The sequence below is a fragment of the Chamaea fasciata genome, unplaced genomic scaffold, assembly GCF_029207755.1.
Source record: "Chamaea fasciata isolate MVZ Bird 193981 ecotype frontalis unplaced genomic scaffold, bChaFas1.0.hap1 SCAF_20, whole genome shotgun sequence".
In the NCBI taxonomy this organism is placed as follows: domain Eukaryota; kingdom Metazoa; phylum Chordata; class Aves; order Passeriformes; family Sylviidae; genus Chamaea; species Chamaea fasciata.
In genome coordinates this window covers 6,670,273-6,686,211 of record NW_027094105.1, presented here as the reverse complement: position 1 = coordinate 6,686,211, position 15,939 = coordinate 6,670,273, and the positions used below count along the sequence as shown (strand labels likewise).

General features: G+C 52.7%; 1 protein-coding gene across 1 annotated transcript; it reads left to right on the top strand.

Moving 5' to 3' along the window:
* Positions 1-1,714: 1,714 nt before the first annotated feature.
* FAM78A (family with sequence similarity 78 member A) lies at positions 1,715-15,372 on the top strand. The gene is made up of 2 exons (XM_066201012.1): positions 1,715-3,547; positions 10,953-15,372. The coding sequence occupies exons 1-2, from the start codon at positions 3,285-3,287 to the stop codon at positions 11,479-11,481; spliced, it is 792 nt and encodes a 263-aa protein (XP_066057109.1). The 5' UTR covers positions 1,715-3,284; the 3' UTR covers positions 11,482-15,372.
* Positions 15,373-15,939: the final 567 nt, after the last annotated feature.

Here is a 15,939-nt window from a genome sequence, read left to right as displayed (position 1 = left end):
GACAAAAAAAGAAAGCTTGGCCAAAATAAAATATAATATCCTGCAGTATTTACAGCATGCAGCCTCTGGTGGGCTGGTGAGGGGAGACCATGTCTTTTATAAACCTGGAAAACGCCCTGGAAAGACACGGAGGCCACAGAGGAACAGAGCGTGGCCAGGCTGTGAGGAGACACGGTCAGGGGCATCAAAAGAGCAGCAGAAGGAAAGACAACTCACAACATCACCAGCCACTCCTGGTACTTATCACAGCCTGGCCTGGCATCTCCAGCAATGCCATCAGAGAAAACCAGGAGTCCAGGCACAGGAGCCCTTCTGCACATGGCTTAAAGCAGCTGCCCTGGGCTGGGATGTGCTAATGCCTTAATTACTCACAGCAGCTCGATGGAGACAGGCACGACCAAAACCCAACAAAAACTCCATCTGAAGAGGTGATTTAATTAGAACGAGATAATGCAATTTCCTAGTTGACCAGAGAACCAGAGACAGCCAAGCTGAAGCAAGACCTGGCTGAAGCTTCAGTGAAACTAGAGTTGCAGAATATGCAGTTTCACCAGACTCATGATGCTCTGGGAAACTGTGACAAGCTTGTTTGAAAAGTGTGAAAGAGTCTTGGAAATGTCAAAGGATTTCAGCACCTTCTGGAGGCTGCTGGATATTTCATTCGGAAGATGCTAATTTCATTCTTCCTTGTACTACATGATAGTAAGTGGCTTGTAACTTGAGCAGGTTCTTAGTGTTTCTCTCTGTCACAGGACTAGTGACTAAATTGTGCCTTTCACAGCAACGGGGAAGTTTAAAATAAATACTTCTCAGTGCTTTGAGAAACCCGTGAGGAGGAAAAACATAATAAACTGTGGTTTTTCCACTTCCTGGGGTGGAAAGGAGCAAATCTGCCTCCCCTCTTCTGTGAAATTCACTTGTTAGCATCACCTGGTAGCTCTGGTCTCTCCTACCTGCTAAGGGCTAATCCAGCCTGCTGAGAGTACAGGCTGGGAAGGACTAAAAGACATTTACAGCATCTCTGCGCTGCTGTGTCACACCACAAGCAGCACCTGCAAAGAGATTTTTACCTCTCATTTCCCCAGGTTTCCTATTTAGAAACCGTGACAGAGGACACAATCACCCAATGCCTGATGTCCATCAGCAATTGCTGAAAAGCCAGACAATTTCACCTCCCCTGGTGCTCAGATCCTCAGCCAGCTGATGGCCAGCAGGACCAGCTGGCAGCATTACTCCTAAAACTGCCTGTAATAGAAGTTTACAACTTTTCCACAGGCCACTGCTGCCTCAGATGCTTCTCACTCCCTGTTCCAGCTGCTCCCCAGTCCCACTCCTGCTATGGAGAGCTTTACATTATTCGTTGCTGGAATCACAGCCCATCCCGCCTAGGGCTGCAGGAGCCCATAATAAGGAGACCATCCCCTCTGGTGCCCTTTGGTTGGTACCAAACCAACCCAGCAGGCTCCAGCTGGGAGAAGAAAATCATAATCCAAAAACCCAAGAAAAAGCACATTGCAGTGAAATAAAAAGATAATAATGATAATAGAGGGGGGGGGGGAAAGACGTTTCTAAAATTAAAAAACAAAACTACATTACCCACAATTCACGGACGTGTGGGAGGAAATGCTGGGTTTTTTTGCAAAGGAGGTTTAGCTTCAACAGCTGCAGTTTAAAAGCGAAATACAGGGGGAGGGATGGGACTGGGCGAAGGAGGGAGGACAGGGCGGCGGGGGGGCCCGGACCCGCAGCCGGTGCCGCTGGGGCCGCGGGAACCACGGGCATGCGGCGCTCCCCGCCCGGGCAGCCGGCGGCAGCGGCCGGGCACGCCCGGGGGCACCGAGGGGCTGCCAGCGAGTTTCTGCAAAGTTTGACCCCGTTGCCTTTTTGATGCTGCGGCGGCGAGCGGAGCCGGAGCCCCCCCGCGCCCCCCCGCTCCCCCGGCGAGGCTGAGACCCGGGGCCGGCGCCGTCCCCGGGTGCATGAATGTATTGCGGGAGAGGAAGCCTGCGGCAGCCGGGAGGCGGAGGCACCGATCCCGCTCCGCTCACCTCCCCGGGCAGCCAGCAAAGAGGCGAAGGGAAAAAAAAACCCAGCGAGAGAAGGAGCCTCCCCCCCGCCCCGCGCCGCTGCTCGCCCCCGCAGCGCAGGAGCCGGGGCTCGGCGGCGCGGCCGGGGCTCGGCGCGGCTCCCCGGGATGCTGTGACGCCCTGCGGGGCCCACGCGTGTGCGGGGCAGCCCCGCCGCCCGCCCATGAGCCCCGCCGGCTGAGCCGCAGCCGGCTCGCCCGGGAGCGGCGGCAGCAGCGCCGGCAGGAGGAGGAGGAGGAGGAAGGTCGGACACCCCTGCGGAGAGCCGCTCGCCGAGGAGGAGAAGGAGGAGGAGGAGGAGGAAGGGGAGCGGCGGGGCCGGCGCCCCCCGGGCCGGTGCGTGGCGGGGGATGTCACGGGCGGCGGTTCCGCGGCGCTGAGCGGGCGCGGAGCGGCGCGGCCCCGGCGGGCGCGGGGGAGGTTCCATCGCCGCCTGCCCCGCTGCGCTCCCGGAGCCGCCGGCCCCACCGGCACCGCGGTCGCTTCCCTCTGCGTCCGGCTATTTCTAAGGAGAAGGAAAAAAAAAAAAATATTAATCCCCAAAGCCCAGACAGCGCTGGCGGAGGAGCCTCCAGAATCGGAGATTTGGCGACTTTTTTGCATTTTCCAGCCGTCGTTTCTTTCTGTTATTATTGTAATTTTGTGCGAAAGGAAGTTATGAACAACTGCAAGTCAGGAAGTGGAAATCCACACCGGTTGTGACAAGCTGGGGCTAAAAACTATTTCATTATTTATATAGATGTGTCTATCAACATTCTGCTTTTCATCCAAAGAATAAAGGGAAATACTGGCTAGTCCTATGTTTGATGGTGAATGACAGACCGCGTCTGAGCAAAGGAAGGACTAAATATAACAACTAAGAACACCACCTTTATTTATTGAACTCAAGAGACTTTTTTTTAACCCAAAGACTGTTTGAGCAAGAAATTTAATGGGTCATTAAAAGGGGAAAAAATTTTTAAAGGCCCTTTTGCTTCTGAAGCGCAGCTAACCTCAAAAATAGAAGCAGTACTTGTAAGACAGATACTCGAATTAAGGCTTTACATGACGAATTTTCTATCCTATGGATATCAGTTTTGAAATTACAAACCAAGAAGATCTGTAATTGATCTAGCACCAGATAATTTCAATGCCTAATATCCCCCAGGATTGCTGGAGTACCCTAGGAGCTGCGTCGGACTGTACTCGGGGTATGCCATGGGCTGTATTCAGAGTATTAGCTGCAAATCCAAAGTTTTCCGGGAAAGTATTTCGGTGATTGAAGTCAAAGCCTCCATTGATCCCATTCCCACCAGCATTGACGAGTCCTCCAGCGTGGTCCTGCGCTACCGGACCCCTCACTTCCGAGCCTCTGCGCAGGTGTTGGTGCCCCCTCTGCCCAAGAAGGAGACCTGGATCGTGGGCTGGATCCAGGCTTGCAGCCACATGGAATTTTACAATCACTACGGGGAACAGGGAATGTAAGTATTCCCAAGAGCGCGTGCGGGTGCGTTTGCCCAGCGGGAAGAGGGAGCGGGAGGGCCATGGCCTGCTTGGGAAATAGTGGATTAAGCCAAAAATTATAAACCATATTTAAAAACCCAGCCCCTCTGAAACTTATCAGGACTTTCCCATGTGTTTAAAATGCAGGAGAGCTCGTCCCTGCCCTTTTAAAGCAGTAGGTGCTCTTCTCTTCGAATGGGAATTTGCCCAAGCCCCAGCCAAACCCCACTTGTTCTGGTAGGAACCCAAAACCAACACGATTTCACCACAGCTTTAGGGCTGTACAGGAGCTCCTGAAAACCCAGGAGCAGCCCTGCCACGACAGGCACCCCTGCTCTGATATGTGTTTGACACCAGTGGTTCTCCTGACCTCCTCCAGCTCCTCTTGCCTGCATCTTTCCCCATCCCAAAACTGCGCATTGAGGAGCCCCAGGGAGAGCCGAGGGCTGACACTTGTGGCACCGAGCTGTCCCTGGAGTGCTGCTGCTGCTGCTGCTGCTGCTGCAGTGAGCCGTGGCTGGGAGCTCTGTAGCCCACCAGCTTTGGGAGCACATTTAACGTCACAGGAGGAATCCTGCCTGCTTTGCCCACAGTAGCAGGCAGCCCACGGGAAAGCACAAGCTGGATTTAACCCGTTGGTAGTTGAACCATCTGCATCACCTTGGAGCAGGGCGCAAATTTCCCGTCGCCCTCCTTTATGGGTAATGTGAAAGGGAATGTATAGGTATATATGTGAGGTGGGAGGAATCCAGGGGCTGTTTGCACACCAAGAACCCCCGTGTTACTGGTCAGACAGTCACAGTGAGACAGGAATGAGTCAAATCAGAATGTCACCTCCCTGCCAAGAAAAGTCATCTCTCCCCAGTCCCCCCACCAGCTTGTTCTCCAAACGTTGCAGGCGTTGGCCCACAGCTAAATCAGCCCCAGCGCCTGATCCCCAAATGCCTGCACAGAACAGCAATTCTGCAACTCACGGTGCTGGGCAGCACCAGGTGCAGCCTCCTGGTGCAGCAGCAATGTGTCTGTCCAGCCACGGGGACAGAACCTGAGTGCAGAGGCAGCACTGGCAGAGGGGTCAGTGGCTGGAGGTGCTGATGCTGCCCAGCCTCTGGGGGTGAGGGAGGAAGGACAGGGAGGTCAGGTCTGAGCAATCCTCTCCCTCCTCATCCCGAGTGCCCCGAGTCAGGGAGATGCTGGCTCAGCCCCTGAGGGTCAGCCTGGGCAGCTTAAAAAAAAAATCCCTGAATGAGGAGTGCTGCGGGAGGAGGGGGACACGGCGGGCTGGAAAGCAGGGCTGACTTAATGCAGCGCCTTCCTGACGGCCTGAACATCTGCACGCACAGCCCGGCCCTCCTTCCCTCCCCGCTGCCTCTAAGCCCCGCCGAGGACACGGGTTCAGCATCACACGGACAGGCTGCAAGATGCAGACCGGAGGGAAGGGCACGGGAGGAGCAGCCCGAAGCGACAGGCTGCCCCCCCCTCCTGTCCCCATGTCCCCGCTCTGCTCAAGCAGAAAGTTTGAGAAGAGAACTGGCACCTGGCAAACACCGGCAGTGCAGACAGGCTGATCTTGATTTTAAAAGTATTTACAGCAGGCCTGAAATCTGGAGGCTTTTTGGCTCCGACAGCATCTTTAGCAAGGACAATTTGTTGCTCAGATGTTCCCAATTCCAGGCCTTTGGGATTTGCATGTGTAATTCTCCGGCTCATTTAGGAATCCTGTCTTTAGCGACCAGCTGCAAAGGAAAATAGAAAAGTCCACTTTATATAAATACAGCTCAGATGCACTGAAATAGAGAGGACTGGGCACAGAGTGATGCTGCCAGTGCTGCTCTGGGCTGCAAACCTCAGCGTGGCCTTTTATTTCCCTGCACCTGGGTCGCCCTGTGTTTGAAACGAGGATTTGGTACAGCCTACCCTTGCTGGAATGTTTTGGGACCAAAAAAAGAAAAAAGAAAAAAGGAGTAGTAGCTGCTGCTGTAAACAGGTAGATTTAAACACTGCAGCTATGTATGAGAGCTTTTAGCTAGAAAATCATGGAAACAAAGATTTTTTTCCCTAGGAGATTCATTGACATTTAACTGATACTCAAAAAAAAAAAAAAAAGTTACCCGAACACAAGCAGGAATTGGTCTGTTCCCGCACTCTCTATAGACTCATTGCCATCTGAAGGCTATAAATAAAGGCATTTAGGAGGAAAGGCCTCTTCAATGCCATTGAAACATGGGCTTGGAAGACCTTTAGAGAGAGGGAGAGAGAGAAAGAAGCAGGACACAAACCTAATAGAAAGGACGGGCCAAGGCTTTAGCTGGTGTAACTCAGTGTAATCCCACTGACCTCCACAGAGCTGCATCGATTGATGCCAACAGATTCCCAACTTTCCATGATAGGGAGAGGCTACTGCCACATCCATGTTTTTAACCCCTGTGGTGACCGGCAAACAAAAACCCCCAAATAATCAAAAATCAGTCATCCAACCCAAGCACCAATACTTACAGCAGGCTTTGGATTAATTTTTCACTTCTCTGCTGGGAAGTTGTTAGCTGTGCATAAGCTGGCCATTACATTGAAGATGGAAACAGCTGAGAAATACTGGAGCAGATGGAGCTGTGCATAATGCTGCTATAGGGATGGGAGCTACCGAGGGGATAATTTAGACACGCACGTTTAAAGTGGCACTGACAATTTGGGGGCTAAATGCAGCATTTTTAAATTTAAAGGGAGAGAATTAGAGCTCAGATAACACATAAGTGCTGGCATTACTGTACATGTGAGTCAGTAGATGCTGCAGGGATCATGAAAACCCCCAGCATGAGGATGGGGATGTGCTCTCTGACCCCTCTCTGTGCAGGACTGGGGCAAACTCCTGTCCACCCCATGGCCAGGGTTGCTGTTCCTCCCATGCAGGACTTTACCTTGTCCTTAGGGAAGGGTGCTGCTGTGCAGGCAGAGGCATCAGGATCTGGCCAGAGCTGTGACCCGTGCAGGAGCAGCTGGATTAAGTTCTTGCTGACTTCTCCTGGGGTGGGTGCTGGTTTCTGCACCTGGTGGAACCTGTGTCAGCGGCTGGGCCATGCTGGAATGGCATTATCCAGCCTCTTTCATCTCCATGGAGATGTGCAAGAAGCCGTGCAGATGGAGATATGCAAAAGAGGGAGATAAATAAATTGGAGTTGGAATATGATCAGCCAAGAATCTAGAGAAGTTTCTTGTGGATGTTTCTTCCCCTGGAAGACCCGATGGGGCACTTGCATTGTTACATCATCACTTCATCTTCCCAGGCATCTCTCCCTGGTGAGATTAAATCTTCCATGCCCTGCAGCAGGGACATAATGAACTCAACTTGTCAAGAGAATAAACCCCCAGTCTCCAGGGGGGAGGACACAATCAGAAAAACCACAAGAGTGTCTTTTCCAAAGAAAGTGAAGGGAGGTCAGTTCACTGTGGGAATTTACCCCTCCAGGGATTTAGAGGAAAAGGCTTTGCAGCCCTGCAATGGCTCCTCGGTCTCACTTGTGCCGTGAGCACCCACCTCAGCTCAGTTACATGAGTTGTCCCGTTGCACTTGAGTCTGCTCCCCTAAACCAGCAGAATGTGTTGCCTTTTTCCTAATGCCGGTTTTGTGCTAGTTTTACTCCCTGACCCAGCCATCAAACACTGCTGCTGGTTCAAGAGATGAGACAGGAACACACAGCTGGAGGGTGGGAGGAAGAGGGACCACAGCAGCACAGCACTGTCAGCCAGGGAACAACATCTTAAATTTCCTTCCTGTTCTTCATTCTAACCCTGCCTTGACTTGCCTGACGGGCTGGAGTAGGTGAGAGAGGCACTGTAAAGGAGAAATTAAAATTAAGCAGCTCTGGCTATCCGGTTTTCGTTCGCTCAGTGAGTCCCCAGTGCAGGCCAGTGGTGGAGGGAGGCAGGAGCAGGGATGTGAAATGCCTGGGACAGAGTTTCACTGCACCCACACATGGCCCTGGTCCATGCGCCAAGCAGGGGCTGTGTCCCAGAGGGGCTGCTCTTATTTAGGGAGCTCGGAGAGGAAGGTGTCGGAAAGCACAAGGTTGTGCAAGTCCATCTGGCCTGTGACTAATTAGGAGCTGGCTTTAAGCAATTAGAGCTGAGGATGCAGTAGTGCCTGGCGCCTGTCTGGAAAGGTTACCTGGATGTATCCACACTGCTGGATGCCCAGGGCTGCAGGCTCCTGTGCTGGGTTTGCTGTCACTGCCCTGGTGGGTGCTGTGGGACAGACATCTGGGAGCTCAGGATGAGCCGGGGGACTTGTTCCGTGTGACAGAATAGGAGAAAAAGTGTCTGAATGAGGACTGGGAAGATAAAACCTACATAAAGCTGCTTGGCTGTCAGCAGCAGGGCTCCAGTTGTACCACAAGAAGTAGCTCCAAGTTCCTTCTGGTAGCAAGAAGACATTTGTTAAGAGAGGTTTCTTGGCAGCTGCAGTCCCTGGCGATGCCCACACTGACTCTGAAGGTTTCAGAAGAGGCAGAAACAGGCTTGTCAGTGTTATAAGCCAGAACCTACTGATCTTGGAGCTGATCAGTGAACCCACGAAACCAGATAGCTTGGTTTCTTTTCGTGCCTCCTTCCTGCTATTGTCAGCAAAGTGTTTACTGGGCACTTTCTGGTCTCTCCTTGGCTCGACACTACCAGGGAAAGATGCTGATGCAGCCAAAGATCATTCCACAGCATTCTTTCCAAAATCATCCAGTTGTTGGCATATTATTTAATATGGACACACTCTCTGCAAGCAGAGGCTGCCAGCCTGGCTGGCACAGAGGCTTTGCTGTAGCATCAGGCGAGGGGCAAGCATCAGCAGCAACCACCCTGCAGCCTCTGCTCTGCTCCAGTCATGGGATCATCATGAGGCCTCGTTTCTCTGCTCATTCCAAGCTGTGCAGATGAAGCACGATGGTTTTGAAACCCTGGGGTTAACCACACTGGCTGGAATTAGGCACAGCATGCTCTGTGAAGAAACACAGGCTGGTTTCTCCTTCCCCATTCCTGCCCACGCCTTTCCTCAAGCTGGGTGCCCTCCTGGGCCACCCTGAGCCCAGCCATGCTCAGCTTTGTCCTGGGATGCTGCAGGCTCTGCAGGCACCATCCTGCTGAGGCTCTGACACAGCTCCACCTTTGGGCTCTTGTTTAAACCCTGGGCAAATCCTGAGAAGCTTCTGCAATTCCATACTGACCTGGGGCACTGGGAATGGAGATGGGGACAAGCAGATCTTAGAGGACCTGAATTTACTGAGCGTACTCTGCCAGGTTCTCCTGCCATTCACCCACCAGCTCTGATCTGAGTAGGCTGGAGCAGGCCAGGAGGGTTTTCACCCTCTGTGGCATCTCAGCTCCCTCTTTGGCACCTCTGTACCTGCAGAGATGCTGTGGCTGCACCACGCCTGTCACCTCAGAGTCAACCTCCGGGCCACTGTCACATCTCATCCCTGGGTGACAGCCAAGCTGAGTACCAGCCACTGTCTGAATGGAAAGTAATCCTAAACCAGCAGCTGAAAGGGAGACAAGAGCCCCCAGATGGGGTTTCTGAGCTGGGCTGTGCAGCAGGGAGGGGTGGGGGCTACAGAACACGACCTCCACTCATCCATCGGTGAGGGCTGGGTCACCCAGCGTCCCCAGAGCCTTCCTGGAGCCTTCCCAGAGCTTTCCCAGAGCCTTCCTGGAGCCTTCCCAGAGCCTTCCCCTGCTCAGCTCTGCCTGAAGGGCATGAGGGGTGCTGAGCCACACAGGGTGACTCCGGTTTGCAGAGCAGAGCGTATAAACATCTCTGCAGTGCACAAGGGTCCTGGCAGGACTGCTCAGGGATCTCCTTTTGGCTGCCTTCACTAAAAATTTTCTTCCAGGGAAAGGACTCCCTCTGCCTGCTGGCGATGAGCTCGGGAGGAAGGGATTGCTGCAGCTGCGGTGCCGGAGCTGACAGCAGCCAGTAAATCTGTGCGGGGAGATGTTGTGCTTGCATAACCCCTGGTCCTGCGGCTCAGAGCATCCCTGCATCCCCCGGTCCTGAATGCTCAGTGCGTCCCCTCATCCTGCTCTTCCCAGCATCCCTGCAGCCCCCGGGACACCCCACGTCCTGTCTGGCACTTCATCTCCCTCTGGGGAGGTGTTTGCCAGGACCCCCTGCTCGCATGAAACAAAAGATAAACGAGACCTTTAAATCCCCCACGGTATCCTCTAGCCAGAGCCAGACACAGCTAAGTGCTGAACGATCCAGCGGGTACAAACATGGAGGCACTTCACGGTCATTAACTAATTAACAGTCAAAACAGCCTTATGAGACGGCCACATCGGTCCTGGCCAGAGCAGCTCATCCCAAAGCTGTGTAAGAGCCAGCCAGGCCGGCGAGTACCCCCAGCCACAGCCTCCTCGGCAATCAAGGGACTATTTTAAGCTGCAGCACCAGACTTATGAAAGGCTTGGACAGTCACCCTGACCCTGACGAGCCTCAGGGCGTCCCCTCTGTGTCTCTCCAAGATAAATAATTCCCCATGTCCCAGCCTGCAGCAGGGAGCCACAAGGCTCGGGGGACTGGAGCACAGCCAGTCCTATGGCAGGGTCAGGTGCCACTGCTGCTGCCACCCAGTCCCTTCTGCCACCTCGATGGCTGGGGCATCATCCCTGGGTGGTGGGGAGTGCTGAATCATGAGCAAGAGGGAGGAGGTACATGAGAGCCACCTCTGCCGGCCTGGTTTTTAAAAGACTGTCCTTAAAACAGCTGGTGTGCACTGAGCAAGTGATCTGTGGTTGTGCTGTCTCAGAGCAAACACCCAACCCTTCTTCAGAGGCATTTAGAGCAGTTTGCTTCTATTGGCAAATCTAATCTTAAAAATTAAATTGGAAGTTAATGAAAAAAACCCACTCCAAGTTGTGCATCAGCAGTACAAGGTGACAGGGGACTGTTTTCACAGATATTCCTGCTGCAAACACTGACCTTTCTGTCCCTCTGGCAGGTGAGCCGCGCGGGCAGTTTTACAAGCAGCTCGACCTGGGGCTCTCTGTTTACTGTAACACCATCCCCAGCCCAGAGCTGGTGTGCAGCCCTCGAGCTGGGTCCTTCCAGGGGCTGGAGGAGGATGGGTTTCACTTCCAGAGCCAGGCAGACAGCGGGGAGGGACTCAAACAGAGAGAAATTTAGGGGATGAACGAATAGAGAGCAAGCCTGACAAGAAGGATACTTTCAATGGCAGGGATGAGCTCTTTGAGCAGGATGGCACCAAGGGCACAAATTCCAGTAAAAGCTGGAGAGGGAATGCATCCACAGCTCCTCCCTCTCCTTTCTAAAGTCCATCATGTTTCTAAACTAATGAATTAAAGCATTATCCATAATTTGCTATTGATTATTGATTACGGCAGGTCAAGTTGGGAGCTTCCAGATCTACTGGACGGCAAAATCCAGGCCATCAGTGACTCAGATGGAGTGAACTATCCCTGGTACGGGAACACCACAGAAACCTGCACCATCGTGGGTCCCACCAAGAAGGAGTCCAAGTTCAACATCAGCATGAACGACAACTTCTACCCGAGCGTGACGTGGGCGGTGCCCGTCAGCGACAGCAACGTGGCCAAGCTCACGAGCATCCACCGGGATCAGAGCTTCACCACCTGGCTGGTGGCCACCAACACGGCCACCAACGAGATGGTGACCTTGCAGACTATCAAATGGCGCATGAGGCTGGGCATCGAGGTGAACCCCAGCAGGCCCCTGGGGCAGCGTGCCAAGCTGCAGGAGCCCTCTGCTCAAGAGCAGCCCCAGGTCCTCAGCAAGAATGAGCCAATACCACCCAGTGCCCTTGTCAAACCCAATGCCAATGATGCTCAGGTACTCATGTGGAGGCCAAAGGATGGACCACCACTCGTGGTGATACCCCCCAAACATCGATAATACACACCTGGCGTCCCGGCACCGAAAGGGAGAAAACTAAACCCGAAGCAAAACAATCACTTAGGTATTAGGATACACACGTATAATCTGAGCGAAATCAAAATGCACTTTTTATTCATTCAACAAATGCAACCATTCTACCTTCTCCCATTGGGACGGATTTCACTGTGCTAAAGCTAAAGAGGAGACCTTGGACTTGGTCTGTCTCATCACTGGATTCCTAAGGGAAGAAACTAACACTGATGTCTACCCTATAGCTTTTTTTTTCTTCCCTACTTTAGTTCCCGTTTAAACTTCAGTCTCATTAGCTTGTCCAGAACTGTCCAGAACAATAAGAACGTTTTATTTGGGATTTTAAGAATTTTTTTTTTCCTTTTGGTTGAGAACAAAACAAGTTCCTGGAGCAAAAAGTCGACTATTTAAGATAAGGAATTATTTTTTTTTGAGCTGTAAGGTTCTGAGTTGCAAATCCAAGTCATGCGGCCTTATGTAGACTTTGCTTTGCATTGCCAAACTTTTGCCTTAAAGCTATATTTGAAAAAAAAAAACCAACAAAAACACCACCAGGCAGAATGTCCTTTCTACAGAATTCTGGAGAAAACGTTTTGGAACAAGGAGTAGATTGTCAGCGTGGCACGGGCTGATGGATGAGAAGGGCATGAAATTGGAAGAAGCAAGAAAATCTTCCTCTTTTTAAAACCTGGAACAAGGAAGCACGGAAATAATCTCAGTTTCAAAGCAATGCAAATAACAAACCTGCTGTCGGATGGCTCTCGAGGGGGAGCTCCCAGGCCACCTCCCTGCTTTGCAGGAGGGGTTGGAAGCTCCTCGTGCTGCTCACCCGTGGTGATCTCAGCCTCCCGTTAGCAGTTTAACATGGAATAACCTCACAGCTGGAATTGTGGCCCTGGGAGTCAACACCAATCAAGGGGGGGATGTCCCACTGGGTTTGTCTTTAGGACTCACAGATGTTTTCCCAGCTAGCCCACAGCCTCACCTTCTCGTGGGTAAGAGCCAGGGGCTCGTGCACCTGCTGTTGTCGGGTGAAGCTCCGTCACCCCGTTCGCCCGTGAAATCCCAATGACAATGCCGTGCAGAGAGCAGGATATAAAAAGGATCCTTCTGAAGTTGCTGGAGACACACAGGTGTCAGCAAGGGCAGATCTTACCCACCAAGCCTACCCAGCAAGATCTGTAGTCCAGGAGCAGCCACGTCTGAGAATAACAGGGATCGTTCCTGGCAAACACAGCAGCGACAGCTGAGGAAAACTCTTCCTTCTGTGGTAATGAATCACACTGGGATTAGTAGATAATTTTCTTCCCAATGACCTCATGATCTACCTGACTGTCAGAACGAGGCACAGGCAGGACCATGACACCGTCCCTGTCTGTCATGGCCAAAACATCCATTGTAGCAAAGGGTAACACACGAGAAGGTGCAGGCAGGGCAACACCTGAGCCTTGGGTGTGGGTCCTCAGTGAGGAAGGAGCATTTGGAGGAGGAGGAGGAGGTGAAACCTGTCGGTTTTAATAAGGACCAGATGGTTGCTGAGATAACCAGATGCTTTTCTGCAGAGGAGGATGAGGCAGAAGAGCCTTTTGAATGGGAGGGATGGGCGTGAAGGCAGAGGAAGTTCTGTGGTAGAGGTGGCATCTGGAGGCCAGGGCACAGGATGGGGGTGGAGGATCTGCCCTGCTCAAGCACATGGCCCGAGGCAGATCACTTCCCTCTACAGCTCCTTCCCCCAGAAAATATTTCTTCCTTCTATTAACAACTTGCCTCAAGAGCTGGAACTAAGGAGAGTTCTGCATGCCAGGTACAAGCCTGGCCCCGCTGAGCTGGTCTGAACAGGTCTCACAATCCCACACACGCTGCTCAAAAAGCTCTCCCCTTGGAGAGGCACCAATTAGCTGCTATTCCTATCCTCACCTTCCACACGGGACGTTACCAGCAAGAAATTCTCCTTCCTCACTTCTCCACAGCCACACCAGCTCCTCTGGCAACAGGTTCAACATCACCCCCTGCCTGGGGAACGCACGTCCAGAAGTCGTGTCCCCCACCAAGACAGCCTCAAACCAGCAAACAAGGATCCTGGGGCCCTGCAGCCATTCCCCTGTCTCCAGGGGAGCCCACCCTCCTCAATCCACTGGCTTTCAGAGATGCTCAGCCACCGAGCTGCTCCTTTCCATGGGCAGAGCTCTGAGGTGGGAAGTCCGGCTTGCAAACGACTGGACTGGATCAAACCCAAATCCACAAGCCAAAGGGTGCCTAAATCTCAGCTTTGGGACTATAAAGGATGAAGCTAGGGAGATTTGGACTTGCACAGTCACTCTCTGTATTAACTCCGTTTTCTTACCTGGATTCAGATCCAACTATAGCTCCACTGGCACAGCCCTTTGGGACTTGTCTGTATTTTCTCCGAGGCAATACATGCAGAAGAGGACAGACTCTGAGCTGTGGGTGAATAGCTGATCATGCTCTCACGCATCTTGGCTGCTGCTGAGTCCCATGGGTGGAAGCAGAAGGGGGATTTGTGTCTGGTATTCACTTTGTCTCCAGGTGCTGAGTACTTACAGTTCTCACTGATGTCAGCCTGGGTCGAAGGAATTGGGCCCAGTTGTCTTAATTAGCTGCACGAAGGAATTCCAAGGAAAGATTTCTTCTCAGTCACCAAAAACCACATTCAGGGAACACCTATGTCCTTTTCCACTTAGCTTTGTGTTGGACTTAGTCTCCCAGTGCATTAAGTAAATCTGGTTCCTCCTATTCCCTCTACCTGGTAGACTGGATACATCCATGCAATTTGATAGTAACCTCCTGGCTAATTTGTCCTGTTGCACTGAACGGACCCAGCTAAGCAGTACAATACAAAATTTCACGTTGGGGTCGGCTTTGCATGGACTTCTCCCTTCCCAAAGAATGCCTTTATCCCGTGCCTAGGTCGAAACGTGCCCCTTCACCTCCATTTGCATCACCAGACATGGCACAGAGAGTGATGCTGCCTCTTTGGAGATTTCACGCGTTGTGATTAAAAGTGACGTTTTTCCAATGCTGCTTCATTACAAACCTGGTGGGGACAGATTGTCTATAACAGGAAGGATGGCTGGCAGTAACAGAGGGTCTAAGACCCCGCTGTTGCCATGGCTGGTTAATGGCCTCGTGGTTAGAACAGGGATTGACTGTCAGGGTTCCAGTGGGGACTTAAATGTCTGGGGACCCAGGGCAGGGTGGTAAATGAGCAGAGGTGAATCAAGCTCCTTCTCTGGCAGCTTTTTGCAGAACCAGGAACACACAGAGGATACACTGGGAAGGTGTTGGGGGCACCGACACGGGATACACGGATGAGCGTGAGCGTGTCTCTGCCTCCCCCTTCCCATCAGCGATGCTCTCAGCTCTTTATAGACCCAAATCCCCACAGGGGCTCAGAGTGCAGCCTGGCCATCCCTGTCACAGCCCCGCCGTGGTTCAGGGTGGGAAGCAGCCCTGGCCCAAACCCTCACCTGCACCCAGGGCCGGCCAGGGGCTGCCGAGCACGGCCAAGGCGCCGGCTGGGTCGCGGACCTCGTGGTTCTCCTTCCCTACCCTTGACAGCGAGATGAGCGTGGGGAGAGAGGGGCAGCCCCTCGGGGAGTCAGTGCAGACCCTCAGCAGCCTTGGGGAGGGGTAGAGACCTGTCGAGCCGGCGCCAGGCTGGGTCCAGCCCGGGGGGAAGGCGAGGCACCGCCGTCCCTCCTGCCCTGGCTCCCGGCGCAGCAATAAGAATCGTCCTTGGTCTTGCAGAGATACTGTGAAAACAAAACCAAGATGTACCGAGTCTGGACACTTACAGAGATGTAAAAAAACAAAACCCTGCTTTTATAACAGACAGAGAAATAAAGTGAAGTTTTCAAACGCGTCTGCCTGGAGTCGTTTGGGCGGTGGCTGTTTTTAAACAAGTGGCTCTGCGCTCACGTTTCGAGGCAGCGATAAGCGCCCTATTTACCACCAGTTCTCTCTCCGTGTCAGCTCTTGGGCTGCAGCAGACAGAGCCCGGAGGTTGCTGGTGAAAAGAACCAACCAACATCCTGCATTTTTCATCTCCAGGCTGCTGCACATCTTGGGGCGGCCGGAGCCGGGCTGGTGGGTGCAGGCAGCGCCTGAACTTCTGCACACTTTGGTTTCCTGACACCGTTTGCTTCTTTAGCAAAAACCGGGTCAGATGCTCGCTGGAAATACCACATCTGGAGAGAGGCAACAGCGCAGAGCCCTGTGCAGAGGAGAGGATAAAGCTGCTGCAGTCCATGACTGGTTTTCAAACACCACCTGTATTCATTCCATTATTCCCTGCCCGCCCCCGAAAATTTTCACTTTCAGGTTGTGTTTGCTTTCCAGGAAAGGAAAGTGCTGACTTGAGTTCTGGAGAGCAGGGGGTGCCTGGCAAAGTGGACGGCACAGCTCCACTGATGATTCTTTAAATCC

What these genes read in the sequence shown, in the direction of transcription:
- FAM78A (XM_066201012.1), top strand. Translation starts at nt 3,285, where the DNA reads ATGGGCTGTATTCAGAGTATTAGCTGCAAATCCAAAGTTTTCCGGGAA. An exon ending in CACTACGGGGAACAGGGAAT is followed by an intron (nt 3,548 to 10,952) that starts GTAAGTATTCCC and finishes TGATTACGGCAG; the next exon opens with GTCAAGTTGGGAGCTTCCAG.